At 49.8% G+C, this 24,589-nt stretch overlaps 1 protein-coding gene across 1 annotated transcript in view; it reads left to right on the top strand.

Moving 5' to 3' along the window:
- Positions 1–10,188, top strand: part of LOC149333781 (uncharacterized) — a 170,926-nt gene extending 160,738 nt beyond the window's left edge. The window contains exons 19-20 of the mRNA XM_089557801.1: positions 6,932–7,080; positions 9,987–10,188. Of these exons, the coding sequence (XP_089413927.1) occupies positions 6,932–7,080; positions 9,987–10,188 (351 nt within the window). The remainder of the gene's footprint in view (positions 1–6,931; positions 7,081–9,986) is intronic.
- The last annotated feature ends 14,401 nt before the right edge of the window (positions 10,189–24,589 follow it).

Raw genomic sequence — 24,589 nt, 5'->3', positions numbered from 1 at the left:
CGTCGGCGCGACCGTGTCAACCGCGTCGACTAACAGTTTGCAGGCCGGCGGGAACACATATATTACGGCTGCTGCGTGGCGGTCTTAAGCTCAGTTAGCATGATGGTACAGTGTAGACAGAATCGAAACAAAGGGAGAGCAACAACAGAGTGGAGCCGCCAGAGCCCTCCCGGTCAAAAGCTCCTGGCGAGAACCCCCAGATTCCCGCCAACATCTCCTCTTAACCCCTCAGCTCATCGCTGATTGGGCCGGCCCTCTCGTGACGTAACAGCTGCCTGTGGCCGTGTATTTAGGCGGGCCCACAGTGCACGTGACTGATATAAGATACATCACAAGCAAAACGCAACGAAACCATAACAGAGTATCTTCCCCTCAGGAAGTCGGACTGCGCACACGAAAAGAGACAGGAATACACACAAACACACGAACAGAACCGTCATTTGCCCTGTTCCTCGAAGCGGCGGCAACCAGCGGTAACAGAAGCACACGGCCAAAAGAAAAGGCGTCTCGGCACCGCCGTTAGGCCGCAAGTTCGGGCAATGTGCGTAGCTGAAGCGTATATCTGTTCGCGCAGCTCAAGAACTGTGGCATGCCGCCGCTGAAGCCGCCCGTTGCCTTAAAGAAAAAGAAAACTAAATGCCAGCGTTCGGAAAGCACGCCACTGACACCGGCCAAACACAGTCCGTGTTCCCGGCTTCCCGCGCGTCGCCCAGAAGCGGCGCCGTTTCCCTCACGGTGAATACGCGGAGTCGGCGCTCACACGCACAAGCAAAAGAAAAGGGAGCGCTCCCCCGAAAAGCGGTGCGGGTGCAAGTGCCGTTTAGGGTTTCTCGCGGCGGGGATCCTTCAAAGGGACTGAGACGAGACTGCCGGCGCGCCGTAACTCACGTAACGCGTACCCGGCTAGCTCTTCGGCGCGGGCACTCGTCGGCGCTACCGTGTCAACCGCATCGACTAACAGTTTGCAGGCCGGCGGGAACACATATATTTCGGCTGCTGCGTGGCGGTCTTAAGCTCAGTGGCTCTACACACTCCATTCGCTGTACATGAGTGCGTTTGTATCCGCTATTGCACCCTGGCCAATCCCCCGCCGTGGGTATGTGCCATTAATCCTGAGGGCATCATAATTATCATCATCATTACTGTGTGATGTCAGTGCACGTTAAAGTACCCCAGGTGGTCGAAATTTCCGGAGCCCTTCTCTACGGCATCCCTCATAGCCTGAATCGCTTTGGGACGTTAAACCCCGCGAAACAGAAGCAAACCACACTCTCTAGTTATAGCTGTACAATTTGACTTGGTCCGCAGCTATATAACTTTATAAGAAATCCCACACCTATCTCTCACCAGTCCTGTTCCAGTATGCTCCTGCTGTTAAGCACTATGTTTCATCCGTCCTTCTTACCACACTAACCACTGTGACATACCATTTAATAGTATATAATACCCTCTGGTAATACCCGTGTATTTGAAGAACACGCCGGTATTACCACAAGAACCACAGACTATCACACAAAGAGAAACTGTGTGTAAATTCATTGTACCGGAAATATCGCTGATATGTCCTCATGCAAGGATGCAACAAGGAGGCCTTTTGCGGCATGCGCTGTACGGTCTTGGCGTTAAAGCCACTTAATCTCAGCATCGGTGGTAGGCGCCCTAGGATTTCAACCCACATCCGTTTTTGTTGAGCCTTCTATGGCACGCACTGCTGCTGATGCCTGTTCAACTCGCATTCTTCGCTGCACCAGGTCAGGCGTTTTGATCGGCTTCCTGTTTTCCCTCCCCGTCTGGAGCGTATCCAAAACTCGTGCTGATAAGCAGCGTGTGTTATCGGCGGCGGCTGCAGGGCGACAAGCCCGGAGGCAGTTACACGTACCCGCGGCAAAAAAAAAGAGAAAATGACCAGCTGGCTGACACCTAGCATGAACCAATAAGCAGTGCCTTAACCTCCCCTCGATGTGTTACATGGATTCACCATAATCATCCCACAAAGCCGACTGCAAGGCAAAGGCCTCTGTGCTTTCCAATTAACCCTGTGCTTTGCCAGCTGCAACCATCCTATCCCCGCAAACTTAATCTCATCTACCCAGCTGTCTTTCTGTCGCCCCCTGCTACGCTTGCCTTCTCTTCCAATTCACTCCGTTACCCTTAAGAACCATCTGATATCTTGCCTTCGCACTACATGCCCTGCCCAAGCCCATTTCTTCCTCTTGATTTCGACTAGAATATCATTAACCCTCATTTGTTCCCTGACCCTTTTTGCGCTCTTCCAGCCTCTTAACGTTGCACCTATCATTGTCCTTTCCATAGCTCGCTGAGTGGTCCTTAACTTAAGCTGAACCCTCTTTGTTGGCCCCCACGTTTCTGCCCCATAGGTGAGTACCGGTAAGATAAAGCTGTTATATTGTCACGTTGTAGTGACGGCAGTCCAGCGGTCAGGAAGACACCAGAAAGACTTGCAAACGAAGCTCTTTATTTGGGCTGACTTGCGCCCGCAAAAGAACTGAACACTCGGTAGCGGCATAAGCAACAAGCGTGCTCGTCAAGCGTCGAACTACGAATGCCCGCCGCTCGCGGCATCGCTCAATTTAAAGCCGGCAAGGAAACTTTCAGATAACAGGTCAAGATCATCTACGGGAATCCGGAAAAACCTAGATGCAGCCTTTCATGGCTGCGAACAATCGAGATTAGTCGGGTCGCTTCTCGCGTCACGAACAAAAGTGATAACGACCCTTTCCTGCAGCCTTGAGCGTGAACGAACAAACACTACAATGATACGTGGCATTACCCCTCTTCCAAAGAAGCATCGTCTCGATGCTTTAAAATGAAATTAAACACGGAGAATGCTTCGACAACTTAGAGTCCTTTAGCGTTCCTAACAAGGTGTACGGGTAGCGGTAAAAGCTTCAAGTCTGGCCGTGTCGTCGTCGGTGTCGTCGTAGTTTTTGTTGTCGTAGTAGTCGTCGTCGTCGTAGGGATCGTCGTCGTCGTAGGGATCGTCGTCGTCGTAGGGATCGTCGTCGTCGTAGGGGTCGTCGTCGTCGTAGGGGTCGTCGTCGTCGTAGGGGTCGTCGTCGTCGTAGGGGTCGTCGTCGTCGTAGGGGTCGTCGTCGTCGTAGGGGTCGTCGTCGTCGTAGGGGTCGTCGTCGTCGTAGGGGTCGTAGTCGTCGTAGGGGGCATGGTCTTCTGTTTTCGTCGATGGAGGATCTTAGTTCTTGCGCTCGGAAGCAACCTCACCTCCAGAGGCTGCTTTATTCAGTTTAACCTTCGGGGGCTGGGGAAGCGTCCACGCACTGCGTAGCCTCGGCTAGGAGATACTTAGCGCGGTGACGATGGCGACGGAGAACGTGATAGGCGGCTCGTCGATGAGGATCCTTCCCGACGCAAAAACTCTTCGATTTCAGCTGTTCGCTGGCAGGGTCGGAGTCGTGGAGCGTCGTAAGAGAACCCTCGGATGCCCAGTCTTCTGTATGGGCTGTGCCGAAGGACGTGACCGGGTTCGCCACAGTGGAAGCATAGTGGACGGCGCTGGTTGAAAGTTCTCCACTCGTCGCATTTCCGCTGCTGCGCGCGTCGCTCGTAGGACGGGCGAGTTGGGGCGAGAGGGCGGCGCTCCAGCGCAGCTGGCTAAGGGCGATAGGGGCTTGGGTCCCGTCGTCGAGGTACAGGACGGCGCACTGCTGCGGCGTAAGTCATGGCTGGAGGCTCCAAGAGGCTGCGTGGTAGACTGGAGTCAAGTCCTCCGGTAAATGACTCGAAGGGCTGGCGTCGCGACTTGCTGGGGGTGTCCGGTACATGGAAGGCCACCCAGCACCTCCACCAGATGTCACGTTGTAGTGACGGCAGTCCAGCGGTCAGGAAGACACCAGAAAGACTTGCAAACGAAGCTCTTTATTTGGGCTGACTTGCGCCCGCAAAAGAACTGAACACTCGGTAGCGGCGTAAGCAACAAGCGTGCTCGGCGGTCGTCGAACTACGAATGCCCGCCGCTCGCGGCATCGCTCAATTTAAAGCCGGCAAGGAAACTTCCAGATAACAGGTCATGATCATCTACGGTAATCCGGAAAAACCTAGATGCAGCCTTTCATGGCTGCGAACAATCGAGATTAGTCGGGTCGCTTCTCGCGTCACGAACAAAAGTGATAACGACCCTTTCCTGCAGCCTTGAGCGTGAACGAACAAACACTACAATGATACGTGGCAATATGCTGTTGTTAAATAGATTAGTGGTGAATATAAATTGGAGAGACTGTCTCACGCTCGCAAGTGCCTTCCTTCGGTGGAGCCACCATAAGGTGGCGCCATCCCCACCCGTGATTTGTTCTCCCTCCCGAAGCTTACCTTCACAAGCGTTGTCTCTTCTCTATGAACGCCACCAAAGCAGTCATAATGCTTCAGATACAAACTGCGGTCGGTCTTAGAGGCACTGAACACCAACGTTATAATGATTCCTTTGTATAGTTAGATGTCATCGTCTTTTTTTGTTGTTTGGTCAAACAGCTGAGGTAATGAGTCTGACATTTTCATCATATTTGCAAATTTTTGTGATGGCACTCTTCGATAATAGTTTTCAGAAACAAATCCTACACAGCCTGCTCGGTGCATCCTATGGAAATGTCATCAGCCTATAAACAGCATGGTTACAGAAAACTGTGACCCTGCGCATTATCATTCAGCATGCGATATATGCGACAAGAGACAAAGTGGGCAACGCCATTAGCAATATGGATAAGATAGTTAACGCAGCCAAAGAGTTCTACACAAATCTATCCAGTAGCGATCTCAATCAGAAAGTTACAGAGAGAGGCAGTAGAGCACTGCAAAGGGACATCCCGACAGTAACGAAGGAGGAAGTAGAGAAAGCCTTAGGAGCAATGCAGAAGGGGAAAGCAGCTTGTGAGGATCAGATAACAGCAGATTTGGAAGATATTTATAACAATTGCACAGCTACCACAATTCTCTATAACATCGGCAATGAAATTCCAATAAAGGTGTCAGGCTCGGAGGCGCGATCTCGCCTATGCTATTCACTGCCTGTTTGCAGGAGGTATACCGGGGCCTGAAATGGGAATAGGAGGGGATGCGAGTTAATGGAGAATACCTAAGTAATTTGCGATTCACTGATGACATTGCCTTGCTAAGTCACTCAGCGTATGAACTGCAAAGCATGATCAATGAATTAGACAGGCAGAGCAGAACAGTGGGGCTAAAAATTAACATGCATCAAACCAAAGTAATGTTCAACAGCCTAGCAAGGGAAGAGCAGTTCGCAATTGGTAGCCAGGTGCAGGAAGTAGTAAGAGAATATGTCTATTTAGGGCAGGTATTGACAGCAGATCCGGATCTTGAGAGGGAAATAACTAGAAGAATAAGAATGGGGTGGAGCGCATATGGCAGGTTCTCCCAGATCATGAATGGCAGTTTACCAATATCCCTCAAGAGGAAAGTATACAACAGCGGTATCTTACCTGTACTTACCAATGGGGCAGAAACGTGGAGGCTAAGAGAGTTCAGCTTAAGTTAAGGACAACGCAGAAAGCTATGGAATGAAAAATGATAGGTGTAACGTTAAGAGATCGGAAGCGGGCGGAGTGGGTGAGAGAAGAAACGCAAGTTAAGGATATCCTAGTTGAAATCAAGACGAAAAAGTGGGCTTGGGCAGGGCATGTAATGCGAAGGCGAGATAACCGCTGGTCCTTAGGGGTAACGGAGTGGATTCCAAGACAAGGCAAGCGTAACAAGGGGGCGGCAGAAAGTTAGGTGGGCGGATGAGATTAAGAAATTTGCTGGAATACGGTGCCCGCAACTGGCGAAGGACAGGATTAATTGGAGAGACATGGGAGAGGCCTTTGCCCTGCCGTGGGTGTAGTCAGGCTGATGATGATGATGATATCGATTCTGTCACACTGGATTCAATATCCGAGGCTCATGAACAATTCATCATGTTCTCTTCGCCAACATGACGAATCAAGCCGGTATACCACTGCTATGTTATGCAAACAGTTAGGTAAGCATGCTATGTAATCTTTGACATTAGAAACCAGACATGAACTGGTGGGCAAGTTGCTAAGACATAATTCTTCGTGAACCAGCGCGAAGACGCGAAGCCTAAAGGTGCAGACAGGACAAGGTATAGCGCATAGCTAACAAGTTCAGTGCTATTGCTTTGTTCTTAGTTCAGTGCTTTGTCCGTTCCCTTCTCCTTTTGGCATCGTGGCGTTTCGCTGGTTCGAAAACAATTTTGAGTAATGTCGCAGTGCAGGACTCCGGAAGAATGACGACCATGTGTAGTCATTTAAAGCGTTAGTAAAGCTTACTTAGTTATTTAAACCACACTGGCATCGCACAATACATGAGCATGCCTCCACGGAACAGCAGCGACAGCGGCCGTAATTCTATCCCGCCACCTTGGTATCAGTAGCCGGACCGTGTAGCCAGTGAGAAACAGTGGCGGGTACCAAAAGAGGCCAAGCAGGTGGCGTCTCTAACAGTTTTTGCCTCCGCACATTCGTCCATCAGAGCTTTAAAATATTGCGTCGCGGATGACGTCGCAAGTCGCACTGGGAGCACTGGACATCCCCGCCGCTGACGGTAGCCATGTAAAGTCATCCACACAACTGTTTGGAGCGTGTTGGTCATCTATGGAAATCGTCGCTGCCGGGTGGGCCCGGTACTGCTTTTAAAGACACGAGGAGTTACTCACGATCTGATGGAATGTGCATGCATTTGAAGGTCAAGTTCCGTGCACTGCGCCATTCATGTACACTCCGGTGCACCGTTCGAACACTCTTGACAGGTGCATGCATGACTGTACACGTGTATGCCGTTTATTCGTTTACAAAGTCCGAAGTTTCCTTTGCATAAGGAAGCCAGTAGATGACTCTAAGGTATTCTTTGTGTGCCTTCGATAAGTAGTGGTGATATGCAGGCATTTGCTGATCTACTGGGCATGTCGTTCATCGAAACAAGCGCCAAGGACGGCACCAACGTGGAAAAGCTGTTCCTGGCGGTAGCGGCTGAATTGAAGAGGCGCGAAGACTTGCTCACACGCCGTTGCGATCGTCCAGCGCTGGTGAAGTCAGTCCGTGATCCTCGAGCGCTGGTGAAGTCAGTCCTTGGTCCTCTAGCGCTGGCCAAGTTAGAAAGTTGTTCTGTTCAGTGACTCGGTCGACAGAACCCTTCTTACGCCACAGTCAGCTGCCTTTTTGGAATAAAAAGAAGTATTAAAGTTTGTTGGTGGAATTGTCAAGACAAATGACATTCACAAAATGCTCATCGTTACCAGTTATCACACCGTGAGGGAGTGCACATTCACGGCAGCATTCATTGTACGCACTATCAAGATGAAAAAAAAAAGTGTTAACAATGCAGCCCATACGTGCTCCACTGTTCGCATGCCTTTTGACCGCGCTTTTGCCTGGTTGAAAAAAAAAGACGTTAGAGTTGTCCTATAATGCATCACGGACGACTCTAGCATCTTTTTGCTACCACCAATCTAAAAGCGTCATTAAAAGAAGTGTGAATAGCTGAGCATGTATTCTCCGCTCTGTTCGCATATCTTTTCATCGTTCCTGTACTTGAATAAAGACACAGATGGTTTTATAAGCATCAGTAAAAGCACCGGTTAGAAGCATCTTCTCGTATTTACGGCTTCTGTGTTACTTCGTACTAGCGGTTGCTTATGAGTTTGCTATTTGTCGCTGGATATTTTTTTTTAATTCCGCCTTGATTTAAAAAAATATCTTGTTCAGCGAAGTTGAAATGAAATCTGTAAACCTACTTGTGTCACTTCGCAGCGAAAGTTTCATTTAGTCATAACTCAGGTTAACACGCACAACTGCCATTAGACTTTTAGTTTATTGGCTTTGATAGTTATTTGCTGTTCCGAGATTGATGGGAGCTGACAGAGACTTTGATAAGCAGAGCTTACGGGAGGTTGTTGCTTTATTGATTCATTGAGGCCACAGGTGTTGTTGAGCTAGCGGAGTCGTCTCAACCCTGAATATCTGGACACAAATATTGATAAAATCTCCATAATATTAATATTATTCTTTTCATACGATAGGCTTGACCTAAGGAACCATTATGCGCGCATGGTGGCAAGGCTGCGTCATCTGATATTTAGTCCCTCTTTCCAATATCCTGCAGTTGCTTTTTTCACATTTTGTTTTCCCCTGCGCATTACCTGTAATGTGTTTTCATGTCCTCTTCACTCCATCTGAAATATCATCATTTCTGACAGCACTACCCTTCTCCCTGAGGCCTGATTATATAGTAACTGTTAAAATTCTTACTCAACACCTGTGACTCCATCTTGATAACAAGAGGCCCGATGACTAGCCTAGGTTTGCCGTGCCTGTAATTGCGTCAAAAAATTGTTCGCATGTGCTTACTTCATAAAATCTACTACCACCAGTTTTTACACAGCCGATTTACCGTGTTGCCTTTAGCTACCACTCTTCACGTGTTGATCATAAGCACAAAGCTGCTCTTGCTGACTGCGGCTCAAACAACTTTTATTATTAATTATTGTCAAACACACGAAAAGACTAACACTCTTCTCGCAGATATCGCATCTCTATAAGGTTACAGTTTTTGGCAATCATTTCTGGCCCTCGTTTGCGATGTGATCTAAATGTTGTTCTATTGCTGTTTTCTTTTTTTCGCTATGATATAGCAAACTGCTTATTTCTGTATGTATTTTTGTAATCTATAATTTTCAGATTTTATGACGTATTTTTCTCCTTGTAACCCACTCCCCTTGCAGTGCTTGGGCGATTGAGGACATGTAACAAATAAATATCTATAAATAAACAGTGGAGTCGAAATGGCTAATGTTGTCATCGACTTACTTCGAAAAGACGTGAACCAAGTCACCTAGGTGGTTTATCGGACCATGGGAAGCAGCGTATGGGAAAAAGTATGGACACTACACTGACTCTCCACTTTTTCTCAATACACGGTGTTCCACGGCCCAACTCAGAAGTAGACAAGGGGTTGGGAAGACTCTGCTGCATCTGCTTTTCAAGGTATTCCGACAGGAGGAAAACGCCCTGGTCGTAGATGCCTAGAGATGCATCCATCCATGATTTGGTAACATCGCCAGGAGTATAAAAGATTGCCATGGTGGCCGACGGACAACAGCTGGTGGTTGCCTCCTTCAGTGCCTGGTTATACCAGCTTCCGGAAATTTCCAAGAACAGCGATTTCGTCACCTCTTGGCTGCTTGGCTATTAACAGCTCAATATGCGCTTGTCGTTTGTGTAATGACGAAGTAACACCAATGAATTCGCTTCGAAGCTAGGGGCCCTGCTGCTGAGCGCGTCGCTATGTTGACACAGACTAATTCCCTTGCTATCGCAACTTCTGATTTCCGCTGCGTAGTTGCTTAATGCTCTCAATAGACAACTGTCAGTGTTGCGCCATTGTTGCTTGGGTGTTTCAGTAAATGCGATACCGCTGTTTTGTGTCCTTTCTCCGTACGTTTTACTTTTTACAACTTTTTTCAACCATGTTCAACCGCCAAGATGAAGACAATTGGCCCAGCAAAAACGAAACGAAGACTAGTCAAACAAGATAGTGTGTTGCTAAATGTGGTGCTTTTATAATCGAAAACGTACCCACAAAGTGGTAGCCGAGGACCTTGCGACAGTCCATTTTAGAGGTAAATTTCAGTGATATGGCGTGCTTTTAGACGAGGGTCTGTAAGGGTATCGCATATACTCTGCTCTTCTCCCAAGTTATCATCATCAGTCTGACTACTGTTACGTTTCGAATTCCTCTGTGCATCGAGACTGCGGCGTTCAGATGGCCGTCCGCTGCCTGGGAAGTTTCATCACGGCCATCCAGTTGGGCCACAGCGGCATGGTATCGTGTGTCGGCGGCGACGGCGGTGCTCTGTGTGTTTCCCGGCAGATGTGGCAGAGGTTGTTTACAGCGAGGAACTTACGGTTCAGAAAATACTTTCCTCTTGTCTTGTGCAGAACCCTACGTGCGAGTGAATCCTCGGCATTCCGTTGCGACGGAGAGCGCGCTGTGCAGGTGTCTGACCTTCGCCACCACTTGAGGCCTCATTTCATGCTCGTCATCACTGCTGCCAGGACGGTCGGGACAGCATTGTGCCGGAAGGGGCGAAAGTGTGTGGGGGACGTCCTGGTGGGCGGTTCTCGAAGATTGGGCACGTGACCCAAACGACAGTAATTGGACGTTTTTATTTGAACTAAATTCGACAACCAGGGAACTAGGGCCAGGGAACCCCTTTAAAAGCAGCCGCAGCGCTAATTTTTTAGGACCGAAATCTCATTGATCACCACGTAAAAAAAAGTCTTTCTTAATTTTCTCTATTCCTCGACCCGTGTCTGCATCGGTGTTAACCGCGATGCCCAAGTGCCTGCAGCCCGACTTCTGACTTTGTTCATCGCTACCCGTTGAGTCCGCTAATGGAGCAGACACAACGCAACACGACACTCACTGCAGGGGAAACGTCTCTCCCATATCTCTCCAATTAACTGTCCTGTGCCAGCTGCACCAACCCTATCCTCCCAAACTTCTTAATATCGTCCGCCCGCCTAACTTTCTGCCGGTGTATACTGCGCCTGCCTTCTCTTGGAATACTGTCAGTTGACTTTAAAGACCACCAATTATCTCGCCTTCGCATTACTTTCCTTGCCCACGACCATTTCTCTTCTTGATTTCGACTAGGATGTCGACTAGGAAGGTATGTCTTTTGAAACCAAGACCGAAAGGTAGGGAAGTTTTGCTAACCATATTCCACTTAATCTTTCCCAGAATGCAATCGCCGTCCTCGATTTTACATGGCATAGCCTTGAGCGTAGTTACTGTGTCTACTGGAACATTAACAACCGGCCCCTTCATCCTGTACTGACCAAAGTTAGTAGTGCAGGTTCGACGAACCTGCATGAACGGGATTTCGGAGATCAGCCGTTCCCCAACCATATTTCACGGAAGGAAATATGTACTTTTGGGGGGATTTACTTTACCATTACTAAATTACTGCGGAAATTAGGTTATTTAAGAAGAACTCTGCGACAATGTACAAACGAAGTTAAACTAATAGCATATGAAACCTTAGTTCGACCAGTTCAAGAATATGGATCAATTGTTTGGGACCCGCACACTCGTGGCAACATAGACAAGCTCGAATCTGTACAAAAGAAAGCAGCTAGGTTTATATACCGATCATATAGCTGGCGTACTTCCGCGAGTACTCTAGTAAAAAAGGCAGGTTTAGACAATTTACAAAAACGCCGTCAGTATGATCGATTAAAATACATGCACTTGCTGTTTCATGATAAACTAGGTATGAGAAAACACGATTACATAGAGCCTGTACACCGACGAACCACCCGATCGCATCATAGCAAAAAACTTAAAGATTATTCCTGCCACACTCAAACCTTCGCTAACTCTTTTTTTCCGAAAACTGTCCGTGAGTGGAACCGGCTTCCGGCCAGCATTGTAGAATGCCCTACTACTGAAGCATTTATGAATGCTGTCAGAATGCGGTCAGATAGTAATTGATGATTACGGAGTGTTCTTGAGATTTTTTTGGGTTTCTGCACGCAACTTTCCTTCATCTATTTTTGCTCGTGAGTGCATCTCATTTGTTGAAGGCAGCGTGTTGTGCCTTGATTCGTTTTGCGCATGTCAGTTATGTTTTTTTCTCCCGCTCCTGCTTACAGTCTCACCTAGAGGCTAGCAGTACTGTGTAAATAATAAAATAATAATAATTACTAACAGAGTATAAAAGAATTTTTTGTTGTCTCAAGGAAACCTTACGTAGCAGCGAAGAGAGTATAAACGACTAAAGGAGATTATTTGCCTGAAGGAAGAACAGCAGTATTTGATGAATACAACAACTTTGATGATTGTCACAGGGAGCGCCATGTTACAAAGATGGATTTGGGGAGTTTTCCAGCAGTCTAAAGGTAACAAGGACCATATTGGTCACATCTTTGCTTTGTTACAGTGTACACACACAGTTTATTCCATTTAAATAGAGGGACGCCACACTAGAGATGAGCTGACGTTTGCAACATGAAAGCGAAGCACGCCTGGCCAGAAAGCTAGAGACATTCATGCAACTCAAGTGATATACAGTGCACGGAATACTAACGTGCGTCATTGGTGGATCATTTCATGCAAGAATTCTGTGGTGGTGGTGGTTGCCACGTACCTGAAAGCGTGTTTGATGTGCCCACTGACCAAGGGTACCAGTTATACGCGTCTTCAGCTTTTACATCATCTATGCCAATTTAACCGATGTACGCCGGCGGCCTATGCTCCAGTGCTGCGCTTCTGCAGCAATATGTCGTCAACGCCAACGTGTATTCCTCTAGTGCCATGTTTCTGCCACAACGCTGTCCATGCTAACGCGTGCAGTGCAGATCTCTTTGTCACTAGCGGCAGTTAGCTCAAAGCCCAATATTAGTTCGGTAGTAGTATTAGTTGATAAAGAACACGATGTACAACACACAGCGGTGGAGTGTGTGGCAGTTTTAATCGATGCGTGTTCGGCTGCATATCCTTTCTCTACATAACGATGTAGAATAAATACCAAGAGAGAAAAAAAATAGCGTAGCGCTTTTTTTTTTCTTTATTGCATGAATGAATACATAACTAAAATATCGTAGTTGTCATGCCCCTTGGCAGACAACCGTGTCTAATGGACTTTCATTAACACAAGTTGGTCCATCAGACTCAATACATCATCAGCGTAATCTTGTTGCTTCAAGACTTCTCTTAATTTATACACATGTTCCACAAAAAAATAGCGTAGCGTTTTCGCGCAGTGGCCAGCGAAACTGATCTGTTCGCGCTGCCGCGGGTTCGAATCCTATTCGCGGATATTTATTTGATTTTTTCTTATTTATTTTTTTTTTTAGAATTGGCACAACACGCACTAACATCGCATGATCTTGCTCGAGGTTTACCCATGGGAATAGTTCTTTAATTCGTACTAATACCTTTCTTAGCACCGAAATAGGGGTCAACGTGAGGGGGCCCAGTGTGCAGTTCATGGGGGATGGGTCAATTAGGTGCGCCCTCGCGGTCGCTCTAGATAGCTTTGAGCCCTTGGGCCCCGGCGACCGCGGTGGCCCAGCACACTAGACTGAGTTTAGCCTACGACTGTGCAGCGCGGCCTCCCACTGCTCCTGAAGTTTGAGTCCCGCATAAAGGTGGCGCGATTTTTTAAGGCGGAATCCTTTAATGCCTTATCGTTGTAAGCAGTTGTTGTCGACAGAAATGTCACACTTTTCAACTGGTCGATATGGTCGTGACGTCACAGTGCACGAATTTCCAATGGCGCCAACTGTACTGTACTGTCGAAAACCACAGGCCTATTTCGCTTACATCTTGCATAGGAAAACTGATAGAGCACGTCATACTAGACAGACTCCAGTCTCATATGCACAAAGAGAATTTATATCCACACACTATGGTTGGCTTTAGACCCCATTTATCAACACAGGACACGATGCTCAGACTAGCAAACGAACTCCTATCTCAGGAGCAAGAAAGGAGCACCAGGGCAATCCTAGCCCTAGATTTAACGAAAGCGCTTGATAACGTCAAACACAAAGCAATCCTGGAATCTCTTTCATCGTTGAATGTGGGCGAAAGAGCGTTTAACTACATCAAGAACTTTCTCTCCGATAGAACGGCTAAAATTCAAATTGGCGCAATCAAATCCGACACCTTCAGTTTAGGAGAAAGAGGAACGCCGCAAGGATCGGTGCTCTCCCCCTTCTTATTAAATATAACCCTCATCAAAATGGCACACGCACTCGCAAAAATCCCAGACCTAGAACACTCTTTTTACGCGGATGATATCACCCTTTGGACCACCAAGGGGAGTATCGCCACGATACAAGATACGCTACAACAAGCGGCAGATGTAGTAGTAGAGGATCCACAAGTCGCGGGACTCGCGTGTTCCCCCAAAAAATCTGAAGTCGTCATCCTACACCCAAAGCGTCAAAGGAAAAATAAAGCGCCTGAGATCAGAATCTACGCGGAAGGGGCAGCCATCCCAGAAGTGGAAACACTAAGAATCTTGGGAATGCTGACACAGTCAAACCAAAAAAATGATGCACTAATTAAGAAACTGAGAAACACTGTCAACCAAATCTCCTTCCTCATCAGACGCATCGCGAATAGGCGAGCAGGAGTTAAAGAAGCCCAGACCAGGAAACTAATACAAGCCTTCGATCTTAGCACAGTCAACTACACTACACCATACGTCACCCTCACAGTGAGAGAAAGAGACGACCTGGATTCTTTTATTAGACAGTCCTACAAAATTGCGCTCAACCTCCCTCGTCATACTCCAAATGAAAAACTATTACAGTTAGGAATTCATAACACCTTAGCGGAAATGATAGAAGCACACCTCACCGCACAATATGAAAGACTATCAGGCACTGAAACGGGACGTCTCATCCTAAAGAAAGCAGGAATACAATATGAAGGAATCCGTACACACACCTTGCCAATTCCAAGACACGTGCACGAACACTTAACAGACCCTCTTCTGCCCAAAAACATGCATCCACACTACGATACCGACAGAAGAAAGGCTAGGGCACAAAACCTTCACGAAAGATTTTCAGTTCAGAAAGACACGCCGCACGTGGACGTGGCAGAACATGCGGACAGAGACGCCTTTTCTCTGGCAGTTGTCGATCATTGAGGTTCTCCCCTTGCATCGGCGACAATAGATAAAACAAAATTTCTGGAGGAAGCCGAAGAAGCTGCCATAGCTTTAGCCATTACCTCCACCACTGCCAAATACATAAGTGACTCCAAAACAGCAATTCGAAATATTTCAAAAGGAAGGGCCCACTCAGCAGCCATCAAAATCTTACAAAAAATCTCCAATACCCGCCAGATAACATTGATCTGGGTCCCAGCTTATTCGGACCATCCTGGAAACGAGGCGGCGCACCAATTTGCCCGAGGATTCGTGGTTAACCGGGAGGTGCGCTATCTCAAGCTCAGGTCGACAAAGGAGCGAATGACAACCTACAAAGAAATTACTACCCACTTCAAGAAAGAAAGGCAGATCTCCCCAGAACCACATAAATCTCTGAGTAAAACACAGCAAGTTAGTTGGTGGCAGCTCCAAACAGACACTTTCTTTAATCCGTCATATGGAGTAATGGTTCCCGGAGCAGTACAGCCCCGTCTGTTCTCTCTGTTGGCACCAAAAGGCAGACACACCGCACATCCTATACTCCTGTACTCAAGACAAGCCATCGCACAGTCTGCATCTCTCTACCCAATCTCAGTGGGAGGCCGCGCTGCTCAGCTCGGACCCGGAGGTTCAACTTCGAGCGAGCCGAAGAGGTCGCCGAACGACATCGTCGGTCGGCCACCTGGCGTCCGGCCTAGAAGAGGAGCCCGCCGCGGGGAGGGGAACGTCACCCCAATCCGCGCCTAAGACCTTTTCTTTAATAGTTCACCTCCTCCTAGTAACCATGCTACCAATTGAAGGGATTGTGTAGTAATGTTCCAAGAAAGTAGGACTAAGTTTAGTTAATTGCTTAATTAACCAATTAGCCTAATTAGCCTATCTAGTCAGACCAGATAAATATATAAAAATTACCGAAGACGCTTTGGAAATTCTGAAGAGTGCTTGGCGAAAGCCTTGTGGTCAACCCACTGCCGCTTCCTCAAACCGCTTGGCGCATGGCGGGCTTGCCGCATGTGCGGTTTTTATTGTATTTGGCGACTGCGGTCGCTTTTTCGATTGTAATGTTTTAGAGCGCAGCTATTTGTCGCCCGTTTCGGGCGTCGCCATTGGCCGTTCGGCGTTCATTATGTTCAGTAGCGTTGGCTTTGACGTTTTGCACTCCGGTCTTTATAAGGAAAGGAAGTTCGCAAACTGGCTCCCGAGGTCAGTGGACGCCTGAATCGCGCTGTTGTGTGTTGATGCAGCCGTATGAGCCGTTGCCCAGCAACCGTCGCGGTGGACGCTTGAACCGCACCATACAGGAAGGGAGGAAGTGGGAGTGAAAGAAGCAAGCGAAAGAGGGGCCGTAATGAAGAAAATGAATTTGAGGAAAGGAAATTATTCAGGAGGTTGCGCCGCTGCTCGGAGGAGAGGCCTGTTCCAGCGCACGGATCGACACCTCGAGCATGGGCAGACACCACGAGCTTGGGCCATTCAAGGTTTTCGTCTTAAAACAGAGTAGGAAATTGGTCGAGTTGGAGAATCGAACCAGCGTCTCAGGAATGCGAGACGAGCATGCTAACCACTCCGCCATGCCAGCTCGATGGTTTGGAATGAACAGAGGCGCGTATAGTGAATACGGTGTCTTCGTTCACCCCCACCTTCCTCCTTTCCTGTTACGGTGAGGTTCAGGCGTCCACCGAGATATGCGAGGCAGATACATTTCCTTTCATCAAAAAAAAAAACAATATACCGACGAGCAAGGCGTAGAGCCGAACGAGCGATGGTGTCCAGTGGAATCCCTGGCAGCGTTCCAAGACGCTGTCGCGTTCCACTCTTAGAGGCGATGCTTATCAGAACCACACCTCAGTGGCACAAGCAGCAACACCGCCCTTAAAGCTTTATTCACCGCACTTTAGGTGAACAAAGCGCCTCCTTGAATTTTCGCGCAGGTTTCCATAGCTGTGCGCGAAGTCCGCTTTGGGGTAAGTCGTAATTTGGTAGCCCCTCGCTGGGGTGAATTACTGAGTTGAGCAGGAAGGAGGAGGTAAACTTTATTAAAGAGGTCTTAGGCGCGGGTTGGGGTGGTGGTGGTGAAAACATTTATTCAGAACGGACAGGAGGTGTTTGTATCAGCCCGTAAGGGACTGATCCTTACCAACAGCAGGTAGAGGTCCCTAGTTTGGGACCCCAGTGGCGGTACCTGCCGCCCGGGCTCGCCCGACTAAGGTTTGTTGGGCCTGTAAGTCGTGGCAGCCGAGCAGGGTCGGCTCCCAGCCCTCCCGGGTTGGGTTGGGGATGGGGGGAATGGCCGGGTTTGAGGGGCAGGCCCACACCATGTGATAGGTGTCCGAAGACACCGCACTACAGTGCGGGCAGTTGCCGCCAAACGGGGGGTCGAAATGTTTTAGGGCTGCCGGGCACAGCAATGTATTGGTAGAGAGGCGGAGAAGGAGCCGCTCATCCGCCTTCTTGAGGCCTTTACATGGGCTAGGGTAAAGGCGATGGCTATCTTGATAGTAGGTTGTGATATCTTTGAACGTATAGACCGCATAAAATCGGGTTCCTGATCAGGTGGGGAGGAGAAAACAGCCCGGTGAGAGAGCGCGCGGGCGGCTGCGTCTGCTGCCTCGTTTCCTGCAACCCCTGATGAGCAGGGGCCCATATAAGGTAACGGTGTGCGTAGAGATGTAAAATTTCATGAAATTTTGAATGGCATGAAAAAACCGTTTTTTTTTTCAGGGTTTTTTTTCATGAAAAATTGGAAATTTTGCAAAACATGACAAAAACAGATTTATTTGCAACAGCACGACGATCAATAATAATGCTCCGAAGTTCAGTCGAATATGTAGTTATAGATGTCATATTGCGAAACAAACTTCTTTTTCTATTGCACCGAGAAGATAAATAATGATTTGCACTTCAATCGAATATGGAAATATAAATGTCATATTTGTGGAACGAACTTCTTGTTCTATTGCACCGAGAAAGGGAACATGAAAACTGATGTATAAGTCACTCCACATCGGAGAGTCACTGTCGCTGGATGCGGCACTACGCGCAGCAGCATGGATTGAATCTGTGTCCACAGCTTGGTTCGACTGCACATACAGGCGCTTTCGAACGCGTTCCCCTGAAAGCCTGTTGCGAATCCTTGTATGGACGTGTCCGAAATGGGACTAGTTTAGTTCGCAGCTGGCGGATGATGGAGGTATCTGCAGCAGCCGGCAAGCCAGACAAGTTAGCGGCTGGTTGGTGCAAAGGTCTTGCCACCAGGTAGATGGGGCCACGTGCTTCGCTGAAGACCCCTGTCCTGGACCAAATTCCTGCGGATGTCCTGTAACTCTGCTACGTTGGAAATCAAGAAGGTAGGCTTGTATTTGGCTAAATCCGCTTACGTGCACAGCCTATGTTATTTATGCTGTGTGCGTAGCGCTGTAGAATTTTCAGCCATTTTGTTCAAACTATTAGTGTGTTTTTAAGTCAAGCCTGGAGCTTATATGTGACCTGGCCTTCAACCCGCGTACTCGCAGCACAAACGTTTTAAAAGCACTACCTGGCACCGGCGATGACGACTGCTCTCCAATCTTTTAGCGATGCATGCTTTAATGGTTTTCAAAGCAAAAACAAAAACCTAAACTGAAAGCAAGCAACCATAAAACCTTCAAATTGCAATTTGAAATTGAAAATTGAAATTTTCGATGTTTCTTTTCATTTTCCTTCGTCTGAAAAAAACGAAAAAAAAACGGTTTTTTTCCAAAATTGCAGTGTTTTTTTCAGGCCTTCACATCTCTAGTGCGGGGTCCGTATCCCGTATGGAATTTTGGTATATTCGATACGCTAGGAAGGGAGTGCAGCCTTGTTCGACGTTCCGACAGGCCCCTCGCGAGTCGGTGATTATGTATTTTCAATTGGAATGTGAGCCGCTAGAGCAATCGCGACCTCTTCTGCTTGTGTTGCACTGCGGGCTCTGAAAGTGAAGCCATTAACTGTGTTGCTGTTGTGAACTACCGCGGCCGTTTACCATCCTCCGTGGTGAGGGCCGGAGGCGTCCACGTAGTATACACCTGTTTTGTTGCTATAATATCGGGCTAGCGCTTCCGCTCGTGCCAGGTGCCGACCATTATGGTCTTCATGTGACATGTTTGCTGCAAGAGGCAAGAGGCCACAGTTCCGGGATGCGAAACCTGTCTTCCATTGGAGGGGTGTGTTGGATATGGAGTCGAGCAAGAAGGCGGCGACCCGACTCCATTAGCGACAAGCGCGTGTACTGGTTTGTAAGGTGCGCCTCCCGGAGCTCCCGGAAAGTACTTACCACCTCAAGGGCCGTAACCCGGCTGTTTGTAGTAGTGATGGGGAGGTCAAGGGCACGTTTAACAATTTTGCGAAGGAGGACCTCAAGGGTGTCCTCCTCTTGTTTCCGTAGGTGGAGATAAGGAGTCGAATAGAGAATTCGACTAGTTACGAAGGTGTTTGCCAGCCGCAAAGCATCCTTACTTCGTAACCCTCCGCGTTTGTTGGAAACCCGGCGTACCATGCGGCCCACCTGGTCCCCCACCTTACGTAGTTTGGCCAATGTAGTGTCTGGCCGCCTGTGTTTGTGGATACAGAGTCCGAGTACCCATATCTCATCACTTTCGCGTGTGGGACCACTCTCAAGAGAAAGAGATATTTTAGTTGTGCACTTCTGTGAGGGGCGGAGGTGCACAAATTCCGATTTTTGAGGGGAACACTGAAGACCGCAGCGGCGGGCGTAGCAGTCTACTATCGTCACCGCTGTTTGCAGGCTGGTTTCAATGTCCCCTGTGGTGCCCTGCGTGGCCCACAGAGTGATGTCATCGGCGTACAGGGCATGCTGCATGCCGGCGACACCACTCAGCTGAGCCGTCAGGTGCATCATGGCCAGATTGGAGAGCAGCGGGGAAAGTACCGCGCCTTGGGGTTTCCCCGCGTGCCGAGTATGTAAGGACCATGCTCTCTATCTTGAATTCGACTGTAGGATTGACGATCCATTAAAACTTGCTTATGTATCGGAATGTGTTGACGCCACAGTCAGTGTGGCTTAGGTTAGTGAGTATGATCTCATGTGTTACATTGTCAAATGCCCCTTTAAGATCCAAGGCGAGTACTACCCGGTCATTATGGGGGCATTCGTGGGGGTCAAGGACTTTCCGATTGAATTGCAGGAGGACATCCTGTGCGGATCTGTGTGGGCGGAATCCGAACAAGGTGCTCGCAAAGACATGTTTGTGTTCAAGATATGTAGATAACCGATCCCGCACCATCGTCACCATTAGTTTGCCTGCACATGAGGTCAGAGAGATGCGGCGGTGGTTATCTGTGTCAATTGGTTTGCCAGCTTTAGGAATAAAAGTGACCAAAGCCGTTTTTCATTCGATTGGCAGGGTGGTGTCCCCGCGCCAAATCGCATTGACGTATTCCAGGACGTACTGGTATGCCAAGTCGGGCAGGTTCGTCAAAAGCTTGACGGTGACCTTATCCCGTCCAGGCGCAGTGCCCCGTTTCATTTTGGCGAGAGCCGCCCGCAGATCATGGAGCTGGAAAGGTTGATCCAGCTCCGTGTTCTCTCTGCCTGCATAAGAGTACGCAGATCCACGGGGGTCTTGGGCTGTACACAGATACTGGTCCCGAAGTTTCTGTGACAGTTGACTCGTGTTCCCACGAAAAGCGTGCATGGCTCGCTGCAAATGTTTTTGTGTTTCGGTTCGTGTTTGGATTGGGTCGATTAGGGCTTGAAAGAGACGCCACGTGTTTCGGCTGGACATTTGTCGTGCGGCCGTGTTGCATCTATCCACCAAGTTGGAGTCGGCGAGTTGGGCCGCGTACTCTGCAGCTTTCTGGGTAAGCTCGGCAATTCGAGCTTTTAAGCTTTCTATTGTGTTTCTGACGTCGCCAACGGCGGAGGAGGCTGCGACGGGCTTCCCAGAGGTGTAGAAGGTGGTTATCCACGTCTGTGTTTCATGCGAGGAAAGGTGTGTCAGCAGTTGTTGGGACCATGCTGGGTAGCCTTGCGCGGAAATGGGTGTATTATCAAGTGAGTTAAAATTTTGCCTGAATTTCGTCCAATCTGGGATACGGGCTTGTGTTCTGGGACGCTTGAGGGGGCGTGTGCGTAGTGTAGTGTTAAGGATGCAGTGGTCGCTACCGAGGGTCTCCTCGGTGTTGAGCCAGTTTGCGTGTCGTATGTTGCGAGTGAATGTTAAGTCCGGGCACGTATCCCGTGTCACGGAGTTTCCTAGCCGTGTTGGGTGGACGGGTTCCGTGTGGAGGGTGAGGCCTAACGCGGACGCAAGCTCCGCCAGCCTACACCCGCGCGACTCCTCCTTGCGATACCCCCACAGCTGACTGGGAGCGCCCACAATCAGCAGGGGATCGCGACCCGTTGCTCTTACCGCGCGGCTAAAGAGGCCTGCAAAAGTCACTCGCTTGAGTTTGGGAGCGCAGTATACGTTGAGTGTATGCAACGGCGGGTCCCTGCGGCGGAGTGGTAGGATGGTCACCATTACATAGGAATACTCGAGCTGGAGGTCGAGATCCACTAAGTTGGCTGTGTAGGCTTTGTGAACGAGAAGACAAGACGCGGGATCCTGTTGGAATGTCGTGTAATTTGAAAGTGTGGCGCCCAGGCCTGGCTCCTGGAGGGCAACCATGGCTGGTAGGGACTCGAAGGTTTCAAGGTAGAGGCGGAAATTGGCCCGCTTAGTGCGGTTTTTAAAGCCTCTACAGTTCCATTGTGTTATGGAAGTTGATATGGCCGAATTGGAGATGACGGAAGTCCTTTGATTAAGGTGTCTCGCCATGATTTAATATTCTAGGGGGGGAGGAGGAGGGATTGGCTGCCACAGAGCCAGCTAATTGCGCCATCAAGGGGGTGATGACGGAAGGAGCGGGGCAGCTGCCCTCATTGTCCGAATCAATAATCAGGCGGTTCAATTTTGAAGGACGGGATTCGTCCCTAATGGGCCCCGTCCGACGGAGGAGGCGGGGGTTGTCCAAGATGTGTTTTGATACTACGGCAGGGACGGCATATTTGACCTTGGTAAAGATTTGGTCCATGGCGGTCTCGATCATAGATCGTAATTTAGAGGTTAAGCGCTCCTCCATCGCGGAGATGGCTGTCACGAGGGCAGGCCAGATCTCCGCGTCGCTCTCCATTGCGTCCGAGTTCTGCGGGCTCGGAGCGGCGGACGCCAATTTTGAATCTAAATTTTGAATTTTGTTGAGCAAAAGCTGATTCTGTGCCCGGAGGGCGTCGATCTGTTTTTTGTATTCCGCGTCCTGTGCGGAGACGGTTACGGGGGAAGGTGAGGGATGGGAGGAAGAGGAGGCGATCTCAGCCCAGCTGCTCACCTGTTTGTCGTGTTGAGACGCTGATGCCCGAGCGCCGGCAGCGCCATTTGTCTTGAGCGCCGGGAAGTGGCCAGCGTCCCTGCCGCTGGGCGGTGGCGGTGGGGGCGTAGTCTTGTTCCCCGGGCGGTGACTTCACCGAGGATGAAGATGATGACGTTTTGTTGTCGATGCCGTCAGCCCCACGCGGCGTTCCGCCACCAGCACCTGAATTGGGATGACTTGGCTGCCGGCCAGGTCGCTGTTTTCGAGGAAGCTCTGGGCGCCTAGCCTTGCGGCCGGGCACCTAGAGCTGCCTGAATTTTCCTGTGCAGTCCCGGGAGTTGGTGGCGTGGGCTGTCCCACAGACTGCACAGAACAGAGTGCACTCATGCGGTGTCTTCACCCCGTCGACGGTCGACACCGCATTGCCACAAAGACCACACTTTTGATCCGGGCAGGGGCATGTGTCCGCTCGGTGTCCCACAGTGCCGCATCGCACGCAGGCCGGGACGGTTTTCTTATATGCACGCACAAGGGCGACTTCTGAGTTGTAGTGAACGTATCGCGGCACCACTTTGCCCACGAAGGTGAGCGCCGCGACGTCTGATTTTCCAAGCTTGCGGATATCGGCAAGCTCTCCAGCACGCCACTGCATCTTGTTTTGCGGGGACTCACTGGTCTCGTGCTTGGCCACGGTGATGACGCCGCGGCACACGTCGCCAGTGAGCTTCACCTGGCCTTACATGGAGAGCTGGCCTTTCGGTGTTGTTAGTTCGAAGCTCCGCAGTAGCTTGTCTGCGACGTGCGGCTCTCGGGTGCCTGCCACGATCAGGTTTTGCTCCCATGTGGGGAACAGGCTGAGCGATGCCGCGGCCTTGGCGCCCAGGTAGGCCGCGAACGCTGTTGATAGACATCCTTCAGAGCGACAGTCACCCGGGGCTTCAGGATGATAACGATGTCTTCGGGATGAAGCCGCGGATGCGGCTTTGGTTTCCAAGCAGGTCCGGTCTTACTCTGGGGCCCACCTTGAAGCGCTGCAGCGCGCGCAGCAGCGTTGTGCCGTGTTGAGCGGCCTGCCGACGTGGCGTCCGCTTTCTTGGAGGTAGCGTTCCGCTTGCGGGAGCGGCGTTCCACTAGCTTGAATAACCAAGTTCTCGATGGGCGCAGAGTCCGGGCTATAAGGCCCTAGATTTGCTGGAACCTAGGACCAGGCCTTCGCGTCCGGGTCGTAGCCACGTTGTAGGTTTGGGTTAGCCATCTTTCCGCGGGTGGGCGACTCACTCACGGCCGGGCGCCGGCGTATGCGTTAGGCCTAGCGCCGCCACCACGATACCGAAGTGAAGATCGGCCCTAAAAGGTCTAAATTTTGCCCCACCTGTTTGCGAGAGGTATGCACAGGTAGCTGTCGACTTCGGGAAGCCAGACGCCGCTGTGTTGACGGGTTGCGGTCGAAGTTCCGTGGCTTCAGCCAAAAGTTGGCGGAGCCGATGCACTGATGTCCTCTGGCTCCGCGCACTCACAGCCGATCGCGGGTTGGGGTGATGCTCTCCTCCCGAGGTGGGCTCCTCTTTTAGAGCAGACGCCAGGTGGCCGACCGACGATGTCGTTCGGCGACCTCTTCGGCCCGCTCTGTGGCTCGGAGTTGAACCTCCGGGTCTGAGCTGAGCAGTGCGGCCTCCCACTGAGATTGGCTAGAGAGCTGCAGACTCTGCGATGGTTTGTCTTGATTACATGAGTATAGGATGTGCGGTGTGTCTGCCTTTTGGTGCCCACAGAGAGAACACAGGGGGCTGAACTGCTCTGGGAACCATACGGAGTACGTACATGTACGGATTAAAGAACGTGTCTGTTTGGAGCTGCCGACAACTGACTTCTGTTTTACTTAGAGATCTATGTTGTTCTGTGAAGATTTGTCTTTCTTTCTTGAAGTGGGTAGTTATTTTTTTGCAGGTTGTCAGTCGTTCCTTGGCCGACCTGAGCTTTGGGTAGCGCACCTCCCGGTTATGCGTAGGAAGGGTTTCGGTTTGAAGTTGGCGCGAAGTGACCTGCTCGGCTTAATTTAGAGTACGACGACGGGGAGGGCAGATTATAGCCGTGACTGCCGGTATTGAATTTTATGGTAGGTGAACATATCTTCCTTATCGCTGCGAACGCGGAATAGCCGCCGTCATCCCGGTTGACGACTGCTTGGGCGTATTTGTAGACGGTCGTGTCCCACGGATGGTCAGAGTGCCCGAGAAAGCTGAGGAGGGTGATCTGTCGGCTGGGGGAGGGGGAATTGCGCAGAATACTGTAGGGAGGACGCATTAATATGCCTCGTTGAAAAATTCTGTACGGCTGATATTGAATCCGATAGGATATATGCGACCTTGTTTTGCACAATGGCTGAGGTTACCGTCTCCTCCGTCTTGACTGGACGCTGGACATGGTGTATAGTGAGACTCATGCAGGCTTGCAGGTTTTCGTTCACGACTGGTATTGCATAGCCTTCCTAGTTGTATTCCGTAGCATCCATGTGCGCCAGTGGTTATATAGAAAAAA

The sequence above is a fragment of the Amblyomma mixtum genome, chromosome 8, assembly GCF_055824585.1.
Source record: "Amblyomma mixtum isolate Tamu chromosome 8, ASM5582458v1, whole genome shotgun sequence".
Lineage (NCBI taxonomy): Eukaryota > Metazoa > Arthropoda > Arachnida > Ixodida > Ixodidae > Amblyomma > Amblyomma mixtum.
This window is presented reverse-complemented; position numbering and strand designations above follow the sequence as displayed.